This window comes from Salmo salar, chromosome 11 (genome assembly GCF_965601325.2).
Source record: "Salmo salar chromosome 11, fSalSal1, whole genome shotgun sequence".
Taxonomy (NCBI): domain Eukaryota; kingdom Metazoa; phylum Chordata; class Actinopteri; order Salmoniformes; family Salmonidae; genus Salmo; species Salmo salar.
In genome coordinates, this window is record NC_138301.1 from 20,494,998 (window position 1) to 20,516,213 (window position 21,216).

At 44.0% G+C, this 21,216-nt stretch overlaps 1 protein-coding gene across 5 annotated transcripts in view; it reads right to left on the reverse strand.

The window, feature by feature from the left end:
• Nucleotides 1-21,216, reverse strand: part of zfhx3b (zinc finger homeobox 3b) — a 260,876-nt gene that overhangs the window by 28,297 nt on the left and 211,363 nt on the right. For all 5 annotated transcript variants that reach the window (XM_045689152.2, XM_045689156.2, XM_045689155.2 and 2 more), the window contains one exon: nucleotides 4,751-4,858. In XM_045689152.2, the coding sequence (XP_045545108.2) occupies nucleotides 4,751-4,858 (108 nt within the window). The remainder of the gene's footprint in view (nucleotides 1-4,750; nucleotides 4,859-21,216) is intronic.

Here is a 21,216-nt window from a genome sequence, read left to right on the forward strand (position 1 = left end):
TACAGGCGCTGTGTCCATCAGTCATACAAAAATAGAGTAGAAAAAGCGACCTTCCATTAAACTAGTGCTCCCGTCTCCTTTCTCAGCTGACAACACAGCCGCCCCCCATCCCTCCACCCCTCCACCTTATCCACCCACCCACCTTTTCACTGACATCAAACAGAAACCCAGACCTGGTTTCCTAATGCACACGCTATTTTTAACTAAGCGGTTCTAATAAGCTGCTGGGAAGATGTACATTTTTCATATGCAAGCACATCTTTCCTTTGTGAAAACACAGAAACACACTTATTTGGTGATTAGTGACTGACAGAGGGGAGGAAAGGAATTGAATATGCTTGTATCAAATTGCATGCCTTTCAAAAAGCAGGAATGCTAATGCGAGGACTCTTCCTGAGCACCACAGGTATGAGTGAATTATTAATCGCTTGGCTCATTTTAATGCTTTTTAAAGTGCTATATTTTGATGTGTTAAAATGTACTTTTAGCCATTTTTCAGGCAGGCATGCATAACATTATTTCTCCCATCAAAGAGGAGTGTCACCCTTTCAAAGAGCACAAACAACTCAGGCTCATTTAAAATAAAAGTTAGAATATCAAAGACCTTTTTACAAAGATGGGGCTTCAAGTGGTGTGATGAACTTTTTCGCAGAACTTTCTTAAAAAAAAATGTAGGTATGAAAAGGTCTGGATTGTTTTCCAGCTTTTAACCTCACTAATGTAAATGAAGACATCAGAACTCTAACCCCCCCCCCGTTCCAGGGATGGAGCTGGTCTAGTTAAAATGCCATCTCTCACTTTGCCTGCTAGTCTGTGATGTTGGCTTTCATTACCACAACTCTGTCTATTGGATGGGAGGAGATTACAAGAAATCCCCCTACTCTCTTCCATCCTTGTCTGACAACATGAAACAAATAGCTAGATCAAAACTAATTACTGATAATACTTATTCCCTTTTCTACTTCATAAGAGTAAAAACTCAAAGTATAAAAAGGACCTTCCATTAACCCAGTGCTGTATTATACTGTTCCACAGTACTCCTGTATACTGTGTGCTAAATGGAAAAGCATGTTTCATACATGTGGAGCAGTAGGCCACTAGCCAACAGTGTTTGGATGGATATTTACACAGTATCTGTCTCAAAAAGGTGTGTCAACGCTCCCCACACCACCCCAAGAACCAATGGGAAAGCACCTCAGGCCTCAACGCTCTATGGGCTCTATTTTAACTAATCTAACACAATGGTAAACCTAAGGGCTCTATTTTAACTAACCTAAGACAATGGTAAACCTAAGGGCTCTATTTTAACTAATCTAACACAATGGTAAACCTAAGGGCTCTATTTTAACAAACCTAACACAATGGTAAACCTAAGGGCTCTATTTTAACAAACCTAACACAATGGTAAACCTAAGGGCTCTATTTTAACTAACCTAAGACAATGGTAAACCTAAGGGCTCTATTTTAACTAACCTAACACAATGGTAAACCTAAGGGCTCTATTTTAACAAACCTAACACAATGGTAAACCTATGGGCTCTATTTTAACTAATCTAACACAATGGTAAACCTAAGGGCTCTATTTTAACTAACCTAAGACAATGGTAAACCTAAGGGCTCTATTTTAACTAACCTAACACAATGGTAAACCTAAGGGCTCTATTTTAACAAACCTAACACAATGGTAAACCTAAGGGCTCTATTTTAACTAACCTAAGACAATGGTAAACCTAAGGGCTCTATTTTAACTAACCTAACACAATGGTAAACCTAAGGGCTCTATTTTAACAAACCTAACACAATGGTAAACCTAAGGGCTCTATTTTAACAAACCTAACACAATGGTAAACCTAAGGGCTCTATTTTAACTAACCTAACACAATGGTAAACCTAAGGGCTCTATTTTAACTAACCTAAGACAATGGTAAACCTAAGGGCTCTATTTTAACTAACCTAACACAATTGTAAACCTAAGGGCTCTATTTTAACTAACCTAACATAAGGGCTCTATTTTAACTAACCTAACAAAATGGTAAACCTAAGGGCTCTATTTTAACAAACCTAACACAATGGTAAACCTAAGGGCTCTATTTTAACAAACCTAACACAATGGTAAACCTAAGGGCTCTATTTTAACAAACCTAACACAGTGGTAAACCTAAGGGCTCTATTTTAACAAACCTAACACAATGGTAAACCTAAGGGCTCTATTTTAACTAACCTAACACAATGGTAAACCTAAGGGCTCTATTTTAGCTAACCTAACACAATGGTAAACCTAAGGGCTCTATTTTAACAAACCTAACACAATGGTAAACCTAAGGGCTCTATTTTAACAAACCTAACACAATGGTAAACCTAAGGGCTCTATTTTAACAAACCTAACACAATGGTAAACCTAAGGGCTCTATTTTAACAAACCTAACACAATGGTAAACCTAAGGGCTCTATTTTAACAAACCTAACACAATGGTAAACCTAAGCACAGGCGGTAGCGCTATAGGTTCAGGGGTGTATCAGAAATATCTTTGCTATTTTCACTGTCACAATTATCGGCACACTTGCAGACGTTGGAGCGAAAGGGCTGGGTTTTGATCAATAAACAAGTTGTGGGTGTGTCGAGGCTTGGGCCCTCACTGGCCAATCAGAACGTGCTCCCTGGTGAAATATGTGGTTGCTTCAAGTTTTGGATTTACAGTCTTTTATGTATTGCCTTGGAATCAACTCCAATTCCAATGTTAGTCCATTATAGTTTATTAAATGGCTTACAGAAATGAAATAACAAAATGTAGACCTAACTTTGCTAAATAGGTTAACTTGAACCCATTTGCAGTCCACATTGTTGTAAGTAATTGCATGCCTTCAATAGCATTCACACTGATATAGGGGCAAGGTATACTGTAAATTGCATTATGGCTGAGCATGGACATGCCAAAAATGCCTAAAAAAGAACAAATAATTATAATAAAATGCTAAACAAAACAACAAACTTGTTTTAAATAGGCTATGTCACACTTACAGGCACCATCATTTCTCCATGTGGGCATATAATATTAAAACAACTCAGAATATGGAGGGTTTTATGCACATCCAAAACAGGACCTGCATGGCTAAAATAATGTGAGCCTGCCTACAATGCTTAGATAAAAAGTGAATGTCAGCTGACTGTTTTACTCCTCTCAAACTTTATATTTTAATAAAGCTTCGGTGATTAAGATGTATTTCCAAGCCGTCTCAGGAGGCACAAACCCTTTATCGGCAGTCTTGACTACTTCGCAATTACATAGAGCAGACAAAAAAAGCCTAATTGAGAGGAGGGTAAGGCTATGCTTGGTTTTTAACCAAATAAAACCAAATAGGAAAAACTAAATGTTTTTTATATTTCTAAAGGCACCAAAAGCACATTAGGCTACTCTTGTTCCATGTGCATATGGGCAGTGTGTGTCACGGCTGGATAGGCTGTGTTTCCACTGTCAAAGTTCATGCCATAAGCAACTACGTTACCGCTAAAACCAGCTTTTGGTTGGTCTTAAATATCCCTATCAGTGCTGAAATTACAACTTTGGATCATGTTTTTAAGGACATGCCTCAAATACTTCCACCCTGCCCATCTGAACGCAAGCAAACTGATATAAGACAGATAAATTGCCGAACCTGGCGTTAGGGCTGAAAAACAAAAACATCAGCCGAAAATAGAGCCCTATATAGTATACTGCTATTACTAATGACTATTACTGTAACTATTGCTAGATTGTTACCGAACTATTATTACTATAACATATTACTATAACTTCTAACTAATTCTACCAAGGAAGTTAAGAATATTCTTGGTCTAGGAGTGCTGTGATTGGATATCCAGGCCAGACCCCCAACAGGGCTTGACACAAACCCTAGCTATGCTCTGACGTGAACATATGGCCAGGGGGGCCAAGCAGTGGGGGGCAGTCACAAACACTTCCTGTCTGTGAACCTCCTCCTCACACTCATACACCCACACACGTTCAGCCTGGACCTGCTGACCTTGACTAGCAGCAGAAATCAGCTGAACCATTTCTAATGCACACTGATGTAAACTAATCACATTAAAAGCAGATAGGATTCATCCTAAAACCTACAACAACAAACAATCATGGACTCCCACCAAAACACAGGCCTTTAATGTGCAGGTAAAAGTAGGCCTCAGGTTAGAATAGGCCCGAACACTAATGTCTCCCCTCAGCTCAAGCCCCACCTCTCCATGGAACTCAACACCTGCACCTGGCATCAGAAAGCCCACAGAGAGAAATATCCCTATCTGATAACATTTAACACAGGTGTGTTTTTCTGTCACACACAATCAGTGCAGTGCAGGCGGAAGGCAGGCCTGTCACATGGGCACACACACGTGGCTGAGCTTGAATTATGCGCCCAGGCCCCTCTCCATAAAATCCACTGACAACTGACAAAACATGAGTCACCTGACCAGATTAGCTCAATTGACAATTTGGCTAATTCATCAGATAGGATTTGATGAGAGGAGACCTGTCTCCCTCCTACAGTAAGAAACAGAAAGGCCTCCTTTAAAGAAAACACTACAAACTGATTTGTGGATTTGTAACAGAGCAATATTAAAGGGACTCTGACATTTGTGTAGAATCTGTATAATTATTTGAGACAAAAGGCCTTCTGTTGAGAACAAATCAGGTGCAATAGCACATGATCCCTGAGGGCAGTGTTGCCTAAATGTGTGTAGTGTAAATATAGGCCTTACCTGTCCCTTTGGTGAGCTCCTTCTCCCCCCCACTCTCTCTGTCTTTGGTTTGGTCCTCCTGCTCTGTGGTGGTCTCACTGGCAGCCTCCACATCCTCGCTCAGCTCTCCTGAAGGGGGAGGAGAGGATGGGATATGTAAATCAACACGCCATCAGAATTGGTGGAAGCACTTAAAGGGACAGCAGCGGTTTTTTTCTATAGGAGCTTACAACAATTACATTCGCTGACACGCAGTTAAAAGGTTACCAGACAAAGAGGGAGGGATCTGCTTTCTGCCCTGTGCTGCTTGATCACCATGAGTGCATTTTGCCATTTATTTTCATTAAAAAAATACATTTTTGTTCATCAAAACAGAGATAGAGGAAATGTATTATATTTTCTCTCATCTATTTTCTCTGCTGTATCCACACTAATACGAACACATTTAGAAAATAATTACAGTTCATTTGAAAATATAATAATAATAATAACCATCATAATTTTTTATACAAGCCCCAAAGTTATAATTCTTAATTTATTCAAGCCCATGACACAAATATCTTTATGGCTTCCTCTCTTTAATGTGGACATAAAACTGCAGAAAACCGCACACATGTGGTAGAGACATACACACATTTTTCAAAGCAGTTTGAAGTATGCAGACAGGAAAAATAATTGTGTGAGGAGCGTGTTTCTAGAGAAAGACCTCTCTCTCGCTAACTCTCTCTTTCTCTCTCTCTCCCTCTTTCTCTCCTTCTCTCTCGCTTTCTCTCTCTCAACATGCATTACTGTCCCCAGCTGCAGTCTGCTAGGCTACTTACCAATACAGGGTTCATTTCACCTCTACTTCCTCGCTATTGCGAAATAAAAAATCATAAATATTTAAAACTTTCAGACCGGCAATTCATTTGATTTTTCTGCCAAGTCAAATACAGAAATCCCCTGTAATGACCTTAAAAGCCTCAGCTCAATATATCAGCCCATTTAAAAGCATTGAACTCCAAACAATATCCGATAATGCCATCTGTAAGTAATGCAGAGAGGGAAATATGGCAAAAAAATGATAATAAAAAGGGCATCAATCTTCTTTATTTCTCTCCAGTGCCCCCCGAGCAGCCCCTCGGCCTGTTAAGTTTGTTTAAAAGTAGTGCGACTAGCACGCAACCACATTGATTTGACAACAGTAAACTGGGCCGCAGTCAATAAGGCCTATCAGTTACTACACAAGTCAGCTAATTCTCAGCAAATGTACTTAAATGTTCTTTTGAAAATGCTTCCACTCTCAGGTCTCTACTCGACAGTCTATTGATATATTGACAATGCTACAACAACAGCCACTGAAATATCCTGTTCACATATTCAGCCCTGCAGTCAACACACATCTGATCTGAGCTCACCACTAGACAAGCCACTACATACACGACTTTTATGGCCTCATATGATCTACTATAGCACTTACACCCCTATACTGTAGTTACCAACTATGTAACCTGGAACGAAACACAGACTCAAAGCTTCACCAGCACAAATAGCCTCTAAAAATGGTTTCTGAATAGAACATTTTGAATCAAATCAAAGATGCACATTTCACTACCAGCACGGTATGGTTAAATGCTTTGTTTTGTATTATCTCTATTCATTCATGACTGGCAATTCGTGAAGTACTTCAAACATTTCAATCTCCTTCACTTCTCATGGTAAATAGATATTTCCTGTGCTTCTATATTCACATGTAAATCAAAGAGAAATTAAAGCTATACGACGAGAGACACATGATAGCGTGTGTAAAGTGATTACACATTTAGATCAGACTGAAATTGCGATGATAATGTGCTATTGGAGTTCTGCTATCCTAATCACTGATGCACCAAGAGAAACACACTCACTAAAGACAGCAATAATACATAGCTCAATACTACAATATACAATTCCATCCTACAAAATAACCTATGAGTTTGTCAATGTGATTTTCTCACTGACTTAACAAAAGGTTGGATTTAGAGGCCTGAAAAGTGCTTCTTACTGTAAACTTAAGATACCATACAAGCATGCATCATAATTGCAATAACTATCATTATTCCAGTTATGATAATAACTACAGCATTGAGGAGATTGTCATTGACAAAGCTTTAACTCAACAGAAAACACCTCTGTGTCATGAGGCAAGAGCAATATCCAGGCGTTCCTGACTGTTTCCCAAAGTAAGAAGCCCCTCTCCTCACAACAGAATGATTGGTGTATGGATTATGTTGCTAGACATTACTGCTAGAAGCAGACGGCGATCCTGTGTATAAATGAAGGTATTTAACAGGGATAACTGGCTCCCAGTAAAAAGCACATTTAAGTGATCCCCAGATCCCACTCGCATAAATACATTTTTTCCTTATTTTATTATTGACCATGTTTCTATTATGTTTCCAAGGAAACCTGCAAGTTCCGTCCAGCGTAGCCCATCCTGTGCTGGCGAGGCGGTCCTAAACCGTCGCCCCGTAAACCAGAGGAAAGCCGCAGCCTAGCCCCAAAATCCCATCTAACTCCAGCCTGCACAAATCCACACAACTCCCGGAGAATTAGAATACCATACAGCCGCACAAGTGCTCAGATTACAAAATAATCCCCAGGTAAATTGTACACCTTTAAAAAGGGTCTGCATGTCATTCTGAAATGTCCTACTCTTACAGTGTGCCTAATTCCACACCTCCACACCTCAACATGCTTTTTCAGGAACATTGCAGTGATCCACAGTCCAGATTTGAACTCTATTCAACGTCACTGAATACAACAGCTGTCACCTCAGCATTCTCCAGACGGATCTCTTGTGGGACATAGTAGAGAGAGCTCCCCCCCAGCCTCTGCTGCCTGCCTGCCTGCCCCCTCTCACTCACACTTCTTCATTTGGGTTTTTAATCAAGATGTATGACACTTCCACCACACACCGCACAGTAACCCCCCATAATGAATGTAGAAATGCAGACATTTAATTCCACGAGCGGCAGTACATCTTTAAGTGGCAAATGACTGTGTCTATTCCTCATCTCATCTCCAACGGTATTACACAATGATTAAAGCCGGGTTCAGCCATAATTAATGAAAGGTCACAAGTGGCCTAAGAGTAGGATGCAAATGGAAGAGCCACTAAAACGGACTCATAGATTAGGACTGGAAATAGACGGGGAGAAACACTCAGAGCTATGGCAATAGGCCATTTCTAACCTCAATCGTTCAAATGTAAAGGACAATAGCCTGGAGGTTGTTGTCTAATGAATTGTCTTCATTAACCCTCCTCATACAGTGATATTAAACTGTTCTGTTAATCTAATCAGGCAAGCTGAATAAGCCTCCGCTGCAGACACAGATTACACCCATAAAAATATCAGTCCTCCACTGCTTGTCAACGGAGACAGTCCACAGTCTCTCCATCCTACCAGCTCTCTGTCTGCAGAAGGCATCCCAGACACAGCAGCCAGGTGAAATGGTGTGACATGGAGATGAAAAAGACAAACTGAAGCATCTATTTCCCCCTGACACACGCACGCACGCGCACACACACACGCATTTACACACACGCATTTACACACACACACACACACACACACACACACACACACACACACACACACACACACACACACACACACACACACACACACACACACACACACACACACACACACACACACACACACACACACACACACACACACACACACACACACACACACACACACACACGCGGCTGCTGCTCTCCTTCTCTCGCTCTCCCTCTGCCTGCCTGTAAGTGCAGGGGCTTAAGTAGACCCATAGGTGTCACCCTATACAAGCCGGGAGAGAGCGAGGTACTCACACACATTAATGGGGGGTGGGTGGATGAGGAGAGAGAGCAACAGAGACACAGGGAAGGAAATAGGAGAAGAAATATGTGGAGATGTAAAAAGCAGATGCTCTGCAGGAAGCGTCCGGTGAAGATGAGACGGTGAAGACAGTGCGATAACCTTCAGATGAGGCCAAACAGCCTTCCTTCCCCCAGAAGAACAGTGATTACACTAATACTAATCCCACTGACAGGCACAAACGGACTAATAAATAATAGATGGTAACCATTGCACTTTCCAGTATTCCTTCTGAGACTGAAATAATGATATATATAGACAGTGTACATAGAAATCAGCCAGTCAAACTCCTCCTCTGTTGCAGCTGAACACATGCTAAACTAACAGCCATTCTATTAACACATAATCCAATCCTACCTGCAGCAAATGGCTCCAGTGCTCCTCACACACAAGTGAATCCCTGCTCATTTTTGCATCTCTGTCAGTCTCCCTTTCATGCTCAGCAGCAGACTCCTCTGCCTGTCCCTCTCTGTCCCGTTCTCCTCTCCCCAGTCTTAGAGTACCAGTTCTCCTCTCCCCAGTCTTAGAGTACCAGGAGCGGGGGTTGAGCTGTGCCTCTTCCTCTCCTCTCCCCAGTCTTGGAGTACCAGGAGCGGGGGTTGAGCTGTGCCTCTTCCTCTCCTCTCCCCAGTCTTGGAGTACCAGGAGCGGGGGTTGAGCTGTGCCTCTTCCTCTCCTCTCCCCAGTCTTAGAGTACCAGGAGCGGGGGTTGAGCTGTGCCTCTTCCTCTCCTCTCCCCAGTCTTAGAGTACCAGGAGCGGGGGTTGAGCTGTGCCTCTTCCTCTCCTCTCCCCAGTCTTAGAGTACCAGGAGCGGGGGTTGAGCTGTGCTAGTCACTGGGGCTCCTCTGTGGTGTGGAGCTGGCTGTGTGTCGGAGCTCTCATTACTCTCATTACGATTATTGAGGCTGTTGTTATCATTTTAACCAGGTGTCACAGCACTTCAACTGGAAATCAGGGGTGCACTTCCCCCGCTTTATCCAGCTCTGGACAGCTTCCTTTTCTTTAACGCCGCGCTGTCGGATAAAAAGCAATCTTATTTCACACCTCACAGACTATCTTTCTCCTCTACTTCTTTCTTTTAAAATCCCCCCTGCTCCCCATCATCCCTTGCACCCCATCCCCATATCAAAGCTGGCCTGACTCCGGACTGGGGGGGTGTCAAATGAAAGTGACAGGAGGGTACCATGGGACAATGGGACACAGGCCCCATGCTGGGGGCTTTCATGCATTGTCCCCTCCTCATATCAGCACCTCTATGCCCCATACGCAAGCCCCCCTCCTCGCTCCCTTAAACCACAACACACAGAAAAACACTCCCACCCCTCCCAAAAAGTATCCTTGCCCCGGCCCAGACCCCTCCTCATGCCCTCGCTGATGAGCTATCTGTCAGAAAACCACGACTGAGTAAAACACAGCCCACTCCCTAACCAGAGAGGTGAGAGGTTAGAGAGGTATGGGCCATCACTTAGTAATAATAGTCAACCATAACATATGATACAACAACAGTCCCACACAGCAACTACACCGCCATTCAAACAGTCCAACAAACTGCTGATATCAACATCCTATTTAAGATAGCAACAAAAAAATATAGAAAAGTGATATACAAAATATAAGTGATAAATGCAGAACTCGTTATATAAAAAAATATTATAATATTTCATACTTAGTGGATGTCGACAGGAAACTTCCAAAGTGATTGTAAATACAAGCATAAGATACAATTAGAAATAAAGCAAGTCAAATATGTGGTGAGGATTGGGTGATTCCCCTGCTACCATAAACACAGTGTCTGACTCTTGCGCTCTGAGACCTAGCGTCACACCAACACACGGCACAAGCTGACCAACTGACTGTCCAACACTCCACTAGTCTTACACACCACAACACACTCCACACATTCAAAGAGGAGTGTCCTGTATCTCTAATGCTCTTTCAGTCTCTCAAACCCCTCTCTCACACACACACACACACACACACACACACACACACACACACACACACCACACACGCTCCTCACATTTAGGAAGGAAAGAAGAGTACCTTGGTTTAAAGGGCTGTGGTGTCTCTCTGGTGGTGTGGGACTGAGTTACGTGCTAGATTCCTGACCTGTCTAGGGGAGGACATGACACTCTGTCCCCACTGGCCCTGCCGTGACCTCACCATCTAAATGTGAATGAATACTTTGTGTCTCCATGGGGCTGGGGGCAGAGGGGGAGGTGCAGGAGGAGCAGGTGGAGGAGGAGGGGTAAAGGGGGTCCGGGGTTAGGGCAGCTAATAGCTAAAAACTTTAAACAGCAAGTTAATCACAAACAGCAGGGATAGCTCACACTGCCTTAGAACAATACCAGTGGGCCCCATCCCCTCTCTCTCGCCCAGCACTCCCCTCCTAACCCCCCCGCCATGCCCGGCCAACCCCCCTAAGCCTTCCAAGCAACACTTAATTTGATCCCCCTAGCCTTTCAAAGTCACTGGCCATTTCAGTGGACATTCAGCCCTTATTCAGGTCACCAAGGGTCACGCAGACGGAATTATTTTATCTGTCCGCAACGGCAGCAGCGTCTAATAGGGGGAAATCTAATTTACACATGCCTCCGGAATATCCTGTTATTCTAAATAGACATCACTTTGTTTCAATACCTGATGTGACACCGCATCGCAAACATGACATGTCTAATGCAATGGATGCTCTACATCTCCCATAAGTAGGGAGCTGTAAACAGGACATCAATCGTGATGAAACGGCTCCTCTCCCTTCAAAATAGAGCTCACAAAAAAAACATATGACTATCTAATTGGGCAGTATAGTACACACAGCATATGTCAATTTAAAGTATTTTCCCTAAAGTAATTATATCATAGGAATTAATACTATTTAGTAGAATTATTGCTTGTGTTATTGATATTTAGACACATTATAAATACATCTGTGAAGAGTGGTGTTCTATTTCTTTTCTCTTTTGTGTTTTAGTGGAGGAGAGGAGGAGAGGAGGAGAGGAGGAGAGGAGGAGAGGAGGAGAGGAGCGGGGGATGTAGGTTAATGTGCCCGCACAGGGACTGAGCATTCAGGGATCATTCTCTCCAGCTAACCTCTACACACACACACACACACAGAATACACACAGGCAAACAGCTCTGACTGGCCATTATGCTGTGTCCAGTATGACGGTAGCCTTGCCTATACACACATTATGGACAAAGGAGGACGCAGACTGTGCTTTTCCCTGGCAGGCAATGGGCTAAAAGCCTGGGCAGGAGGCAAAGACATCACCGGACACACTACTGCTCTCATGTCTCTCATGCCTGGGGGAGATCTGGCCTGCACAAAGACACAGACACTCTCTCTCCCTCTACCCCCCCCCCCCCCCCACCCCACACACACACACACACACTTATGTTAATGTTCCACGCCTTCTTGTCTTTCTTTTAAAATAAACCCTTTTCTTAATGCATCCCTCTTTTCCGTCATCTCACACCACAATAGCTTCACCTATTTCTAGACTATTGAAGGGGGCTAGCTAAGCAAGCAAGGGAGGGGGGATAGGAAAAATGCATCACTGCTGTCATGAAGGGCAATCACATCAACTCTGAAGTATTCACCAGTGGGTCGGAAAATGCGATGGTACAGTTGTGACAGGCGAGTAGCCCCCCCTCATCTACCCCCTCCCTCTCCCCACTCCCCATCAGGGAGGAAGCATGGCGGGCACTCTGAATATGTATAACCCGGAAAAAATGTATTGATTTTTTATTTGGCAAAAAAGGGACATAAAAATCACATAACCCGAAACTGTCACAGCTCTTTTGTTCATAGCTCATCTCTCCCGATGTCTGGCTTTTGCCACAAACTCCCTTTAATTACCAGGTACAGCACAGTACAGCTTAGCTTCAGAGCCTCACTCTCTGCACAGACACACACACAGCCACACAACACAGCCCGCTGTGCTTAACAAGACAGCACCATTTTTACATCCACACATTTATTAAATATGATCTACACCAAGTTGCTTTTGTTTAATATCTGACAAATAAAGCAGCCTGAATGTGAATATACACACTGCATTGTTATATATACACAAATGATGTCTGCTGTAGAAATTGAATGCTAACAATATCCTTGAAAAAGCCTTTGGAAAACATATTACTTAATATACTGTGTGTGAGTATTTTTATATTTAAGTTGATGCTACTTTACATTCACATTCCGTAGCCTAGTTTACTAAGGGGCTTCGTTTCAATGTGAATTATTGAAACAGGCTTCTTCAGTCCCACCGCACAGCAAGCTGGCAGGTATGTGTGCATACACGCGTCTGTGTGTCCATTACCAGGTACTTATCTGTTTACGCCTCTTTTTAGAACTACCGACCCACCAGTACAGCGGGCCGTCTGAAAAAGATCTCTGCCTGTCAGTTTATCGAATGCTCCATTTGCATATCTTTGTAGTGCATCCATCTGCCTGTGGATCACTCTGTGGAGGCATCAGCTGAGAAAATCAATGTGGCCATGGTTGGATGTATGTAGCACCCACCTCCATGTGTTAGGAGTCCAGCTCACAGCACACAGCCCCCACATGGCTCAGTCTACACCAGTCCTCCCGGGCCTGCCACGCACATAAACATACACAAACACACTACCCACAAGCCCTCTCTCTCCAGACTGGGCCGCTCCAGCCCTCCCGCCTGCCTGCCTCTCCGGCTCGGAGCACACGGTCAGCAGCGGGCATGACGGGCTGCTTGTTTATAAAAGCATACGCCTAGCTAGATAAAACAGAATTGACTAGGCTTCTGAATACCAATATGGCTAATCAATTTGATTAAAAATATAAGATATGGGGGCTATCATTGATGTGTTTTCTTTCTAATACTATCTGTCTGCTATGCCTGCTAAATCAAAATGTGTTAGGGATATCTTACTGGGGAGAGGATATCTTACTGGGGAGAGGATATCTTACTGGGGAGAGGATATCTTACTGGGGAGAGGATATCTTACTGAGGAGAGGATATCTTACTGAGGAGAGGATATCTTACTAGGGAGAGGATATCTTACTGGGGAGAGGATATCTTACTGGGGAGAAGATATCTTACTGAGGAGAGGATATCTTACTGGGGAGAGGATATCTTACTGGGGAGAAGATATCTTACTGGGGAGAGGATATCTTACTGGGGAGAGGATATCTTACTGGGGAGAGGATATCTTACTGAGGAGAGGATATCTTACTGGGGAGAGGATATCTTACTGGGGAGAGGATATCTTACTGGGGAGAGGATGAAGAGGTGGTTCAGCACTGAACTGGACTGGACATGGAAGTGTTTCAGCTGGGTCAATGTGACAGGGTGTCAGCCAGGCACTGCCAGGCCAGCCCACAGTGTGACAGGAGTGTGTACTGTATGTGTGACTCACTGAGCACAGTGACAGGTCCACCTAAATGTACCATCCCTCAGGATAACACGTACACTAAAGCTCAGTCCAAACAGTAGCACTGTGGCCAAGTACTGAGGATATGATGCATTACTGTAGAGGAGAATATAGTGGATACACTGGGTACCTTCCTTTCCATTACTGGGTCTGTGTCATCAGGATTCAACCCCAGTTGGCTGCTAATAGCAATCCGCTAAAGGAATTCAATGAATACATTGTGGAGGCACTTTAAAACATCCACAAGACTGCCACCACTTATTGAGAAACAAATTCCGCTCCTTCCTCCCTCTATCAGGTCGGTTTCTAATACAAATCAAACACAGGAGCTTACTTTCTCCATTTGTCTTTCTTTCTGGTCCTCTTTGCATATCCCATCCATTACTTTCACATGAAATATGAAAAGGCAATATCCTCTCTGTGTTTCTACTGAAGCGTAATGTGATTGTGTTGTCATTTATAGGAAATAATCGCAAACCTCTCTTTCATTTTCCAGTTCAAATAACCATGAAAAATTAGCCTGCAATGTCAGGGGGGACAACAAAGGGACGCGTACAGACTATCGCTTCGCCACCGCGCTTGACATTTCTCCTTAATAGGAAAACGGGCGGTTGTTTCTAGCTTTCTTTTTTTAACCTCTCCTTTACTTAATTAAAAAGTTCTGCACTTTGATCGGAATAAATCTCTCCTTGTTCGTTACTTGTTGTGAAGGAGGGGTAGGTTGGGTTTGTATGACGGGGTGCGGGTGGAGTGCGGGGATCATACACTGGTCCCCCTCTGCCCCTCATCAGCACCTCCACCCCTCTCTGCTAATTGCTGTCCGTCCGTCCATCAGGAGGAGAGATGTCGCTAGACAGCCACGGTGGGGCCTTGGTCTCCGTGGCTACGTGGCTGCAGCCTGGATAAATGATTTAGCAGCTATCAGACTCCCTGGCAGCAGAGCAGAGCCAGTCCCCAAAACACACACAGACTCAGGACGTCATGTGTCACAAGGCCTTCTCCACCCATCAGCATTTAGCCCTACAAGTGATAATAATCCACCAGATCTCTAACTGCACAAACACTCACACAATTATCCCCTATCAGCAGTTAGTCAATCCTTTCTATTTAGAGAAATCTTTATTTCCAGTGTGAGAAACTATTGGTAATTGGATTGCTTTCTATATTACTGCCATTCGAGAGCAGCTTAATAGGCACACTGTATTTTCCACAGTAATTATGCACAACATAATCAACCCATCTCGGTTTAACAGTGAAATTATTACAGATAGGTCTTATCAACTTCGCTTATCTTGTCTTCACAGCACCTGATAAAAATCATTCAAAATGATATGCAATATATTGTCGCTCGTGGATTGTAAATAGGTACTGTCAAAACAAAACTGCTGTCAGCTAAGTGAAATATGTCACTGAGAGCCACGCGTCACAATCATCTACCATATCTTCTCACGAGCCTTCTTCATCTCTGAAATCATCTGCCAAAACAAATAAATGACTTCATGAAAAGCAATTTAACAATCCTAAACCCAAATCTCAAAAACAAATGTACCCCCAGAATCTCAAGGTTAAGTGATTATTCTTACTCGTGCAGACTGAACCATTGGTGGCCTGAAACACAGAGGGGTACAGGGTACAGTAGAGGACTGAACACAGGTGGACACGTTTTACTGAGTAAACAGGCATGTCTCTGCACAGCCCTAGGGACCTGGGCAGTACTCTGTGTGTACAGTGCACTACTAACTGCACAGTGTAAACAGAGAGTGTTTGAGACTACAGCTGTCTCTTCGGAAACTGGGGTCGTCACTCCACTCTGGTTGGTAGTTTTGCTACCCCCTCGTGATTTCCTTCACTCAACAGAATGTTTGCTCATTTACATATTTCTAAAGCAGCATTTCATCTGGCATTATAGTTTGTGATGCATATAATGAGATTTCCCCTGAAAAAGCTCATGAAAAAGACTCATCTCATGCAATTAGCTGCTGCTTGCTTTCTTCACTTCTTGTCATGTATTAATTCATTATCACATAATTCTTACACTATTTATTTATTTTATTATGCACACACCTTAAAACCTTAATTACAAAAGGGACTAGGAGCCAGAGGAAGGGATGCAATGCACAAACTCATCTATCAGTCAATCTATTTATCTGTTTAATCTCAACAGTATATCCATCCAATCTCTTATCAGCCTGTAGTAATCTGAAGCTAATCAGTTTACCAATTTGCTGTATGGGCGCAAGCTCATCTGAGAAAGAAGAGAGACTCAAAAATGCCCTGAAAAGATAATCTTGTCAAAGTAGGCAGAATTTGGCCTCCACAATTCCCTTGCCCTCCCATCCGAACCCTCTCTCTCTCTTTTCAGCCTCCATCTCGGTGCATTTCCTCTGGACGTCCTCATAATGTAAACTGGCTGCAGTTCCACAGCCGGTTCAGCTGCATTCAGCTACACCAGCTTGGGTCACGTGTCAAGTGAACACACTTAATTTATTTTCAATTTTACCCTTGCTCACCGTTTGGCTTTTAACAGCAGCCAGACTGCAATGGAGACTTCTTATTCTTAGCTGAGGCCCCCAAACCCTACACATTTACAGTAGTTTAATGTTGTAATTTACTCCGGCTAAGCTACTGTCACAGCCTGCTGTCACCTAAGACAACTACTTCCTGTAGTCCAAAACCAGGGTTTCCCAGACGGTCTGTGTTCATGCTATGCTAAGTGGAATTGTGTCATTGTGCATTCAGGACCTCTATGATTCCTCATGCACATGTGTCATAACAGAGTGAAAAGGGGCTGAGATCTGGTGGTGTTGCAGAGCTGGGTTGCTGACTGAGGCGATGCTCTCCTGAGGAGGGGAATTGAAGTGATTACAGTCACACACAGCTACTCAGTGAGTTATCTTTGGCTCCTCGGCTCGGCGAGGGGAGAGGAGAGGAAGGAGCAGTGAGTGATCACACCGACACGGCCAGAACATGGAACAGCTGCTTTACAATAACCAAAAGCAAAAATACCTCTGACCCTGTTCATGTAGTATTTACTCCTCCACGTTACAGCCCCTCACCTCCTGACTCTGTCATGTCCATCACTGAGCCCAGGACAGCATTCCCTCAGTACAGACCAGAACAATGACTCACTATCACTGGGGATAGCTACAGGTTTAAAACTGTTACGGGAAAGGAGACATTATTAAAGAGCCATTCCCAACGCCCTTGGATACTGAAATGGAGGCCAATTAAATGGCTTGGCGGCATCCATTTTGTGCCGAGTGAACAGGTATGAGCAGCGGAGGGGAGGGGAAGGAGGGGGAGGAGGGGACAGCGGAGTAGTACAGAGCGCTGTGCGCTCGGCCCATCAGCAGGTTCTGCTAAATAGGCTTATTAATTTATGCAGTGTGGAGAACATTATGAGGGATGCACTGCCACATAATTGAATATTACTTTCTAACTTTCAGAGGAAACTGTTAGCCTAATGGTCTCAGGATCACATCAGCAGCATTTGTGAAATGAAAGGTTAGCCAGCGTGTTCCCTCCTTGCTCCTCCGTTTAGTGCTGACTGTGCACACAGGCATGGAAATGAGAGGGTGGGCCAGAGCCTTCGTTAGTCCCTGGTCTCTCCCAGGCATGGCCAGGGATTAACAGCCCCCTGCCCTGGCCCTCTGAGGCCACGGCCTGCACCGCTAAATTGGTCCTGTGGTACACCGCTCGCCTCCGCTAGGCTAGGTGTCCCCACATCTAGCCTATTTCCCTGTGCCTTGGTATGCATATAGCTGTTAGCGCTGTTGTTGTTTGTTGTTGTTTGTTGTTGTTATTGTCCCCGCAGCAGAACACCCTTCTCTTTAATTAGTGAGAGGGCTCATTGAGGAGAGTTGGGCAGGTAGGGCATAAATTATTCATCCCAGAGACACCGTTTGGGCGATAGCTGATGAGGAGACCAGTGAAGGAACTCCTAACTAGCAGAGGCTTCTCTCCTGAGGCCCACTGAATAAACTACTGAAAAATCTTCTGAACCGTGTGTCAGTTGTCAAGAGAAATGAAACACTAATCACTAAGACGAAGCAACACACCGCCCACAATAAATAAGGACCTCTATGGATTTGGGGTGCTTTCCCAATTTTCCATTCCAAAATATTGTGGCCTTCAATTCAAATCTAGGTCCTGGCTTCATAAGGTCTGGGCCTCCCTCCTACTCCCTCCCTCCATCCATCCAGTCCAAGCCTCTCCTCTCATGGCTCCAGCCAGGACCAGCAGCCTCCTGAGAAGGCTGTGATAAGAATTCATTTCTCCCAATTATGTGCTCTTGTCTACTGCCTCAGTTCATCAGTTCAGTGCAGCCAAGTCAATGAAAAGGCCTGTAATGAAGCAATCAGATGCAGGCTGGTTCCCTGGGCCAGGCGCTCTGTTCTCCGCTCCCAGACCCCAGCTCCCAGTGCAGGGGGGGGGGGGGGGCATATGGAGACAGGCTGCACACTGGCATTAATTCATGGCCCTGTCTTCATAGACTGAAGGATAAGCGGCTCTCATATGTGCCTCAACCTCAGGTCTCCTGTCTCCTGTGGGTTTAGAGAGTCGGCCAGTTCCACAGACTTCCATTATTGTGGCTGAACTGGCCACTAAACCGGCCAATCGAGTTTGAGCAGGAGGATGTGTTGCTGTCACCTGTGGAGGTGGGTTGATGGAACGGCAGCAGAAGGCTGGGTTCCCTCTAGCTCTCCCTCTCTCTCTTGCTCTCTCCCCGTCTCACTCTCTTTCTCTCGCTCTACCCGTTTGCCTCTCTCTCTCTCCCGCCTCCCACCTCTCACGTCTTTCCCTCTCCAACATGTGGAACCCATTATGGGAAGTTTGGGAGAGGAATGCATGTGTTGAATCTTAATCTGTGCCTTAAAGTGGAGGATTCTGGCTCTCCTTTGTCTCCTAATGCTGTGAAAGTTTCATCTCAAATTAAAAAGGACCCGTTTGATATACCTAATATTGTTTTCGTTCTATTCAGGAGATGGAGAAAGTCCAATTTATCTCTGATCTCACAACGTCCTGCCCCCCCTCTGTCTTTCTTTCCCTGGCTCACAGGCGGGCACATGGCTGTGCTATTTTACGAGCTATTGTTGAGTTTTGAAATGGTCAGAGTTCAATGTTAGGACACAAAAAGCCTATGGTGGTATTTTCTTTTATTAACTCCACAAACAAACATAAAATACAATGATTATTTTCAAATTAGGCAGCTTAGTTCCAAACTAACAGCACTTAAAACCACTATGGCAACAAAAACTCCTGAATCGTTAGGAAGTAATGATAATAATGATAATATTTCCTGTTCAACACAATCATCTCTGGAGGAGGTAACTATGCTATTTTTATTGAGCAATCTTGGCGGAAGAATTTATTACCAAAAAAAGATCACAAAAAAATATTCCATAATGCCTGCTGTTTGTCAGTCATAGGGTAGAGCATGTATGGTATTCAACTCTACACAGGAAGCACATATCAACATGATAAACAACAATACCAACACGAGAGTGGATGTCTGCCTGGATGACAACTTTTAAGATTTACCCAAGAGTCTACTCTCTGGAAAGAAACACATCTACCCTTCTCAGTGGGTGATGCTGCAGTGATGCTTTACCATCCTACAAGTAGCCTCAGTCTATTCAGGCTTCAATACAAGAGCAGAATGTAGCTCCATCTCGCCTCCAAACACTGCAGAGAAGGTGCCCAGACCCCCCTCACTCCTCCTCCTCTACCCTCCACCCCCGCCTGCTGCCAGGGTTGGGTTTGGCAGGGAGACCCCTGCGGCTGGATTCCACCTGACAGGAGCTCCTTAACAAGCGCCAGTCATTAACCTCCGGAGCAGGCAGCTGCCATGTGATGTAGTGCGCCGGGCCCGCTGCAGAAGGCCCTATTGATCCCACACATACTTGGTGCCTTCCTGGATGCTTATAATCAATATGCAAATGGCCCGCGGCATTGATTCAATATTAATTTTCAATTAGGGAGTTCTCGGGGGTCCTGAGTGGTCAATACAGAACCATTCAGAGCAAAGGCATGAGCAAGTTGCAGTTGCATTGATGTTCTTCTACCCAAGACAACTTACTTACTGTTTATTTAGCCTGCCTTGCTGTAAGCACCGATTACGGCTCTGGCTAACAGGCAGAGAGACAGATGGGCCTTTCTCCACTTCCACAACACACACTAAATAAACTGGATTCTGGTGAAAATATATTGTCCAAACTAATCATCTTACACTTAGTTCAATTTTTTGTCTTTTAAAGGTCGGGTAGTTTCAGGAACAGTCTGAGCAGATTTCCTCAGTATCTTATCAGTTTCACCTGTTCATATCAGCTTTCAGTTAGGACCTGTTTGATGAGTGAGAAAGGAGAAATGACTCACTGTCCCCTGACATTACTTAACCATGCAAGACATCACACATTTAACGTGTATCATACAATTCCTGATAGGCCTTGCGACAGCAAACAAATGCATATTCAAGACCAGCCTCCATAATTTATGAAAACCAATTACAGAGGGCCAAGTCACCATGTTAGTACTCTCACTGAGCGAAAACCCACATTTCCTCAGCTACTTACTCAGACACCAGGGCTTAGGAGCAACGGCTGACCAAGTACCATTACCATCAGTTTTCTTTCCTCGCTTTCTTTTGTTTCCAAATTCAGAGTCCAAGTCTTCAATTAGATTTACCAGGTGTCACCCTATCTTCAATATCAGCTCCTGTAGTAATAACCCTGCTCTGGAATGAGGAAATAAGTACTTTCTTCACATCAGTCAAGAATGTGGAGGGAGAGAGGGAGGGAGAGCGAGCGAGAGGGAGAAAACATTTTCTCAGTTGAAATGTCGTTCTCTGATAAGTGAGGTAATGGATTCCAGGCAGGACTAGTCCTGCTCTTCAACGTGAAAACAATAGTATTGATTTATAAGCGTGTTGTATTTCCTGTACAGACTGCGTGTCTATCAGAGGCCATTTTATTGAGTGCTTGGGCTTGTCGCTGCGCAGTCTCTCACTTGCTTCCAGCTGTTCAAAGAGGCAGGCACTCACAGCTGGGCTCTGTTCACTGGAGGAGACATTCTGTAGAGATAGATACCACACTGTGACTGCACCAACCCTCCTAGCCTAGCACCCACTGCCTGCTGGTTAAGATGGGTAACATTATCAGAAAACAATGTCTGTAAAGCAACACTT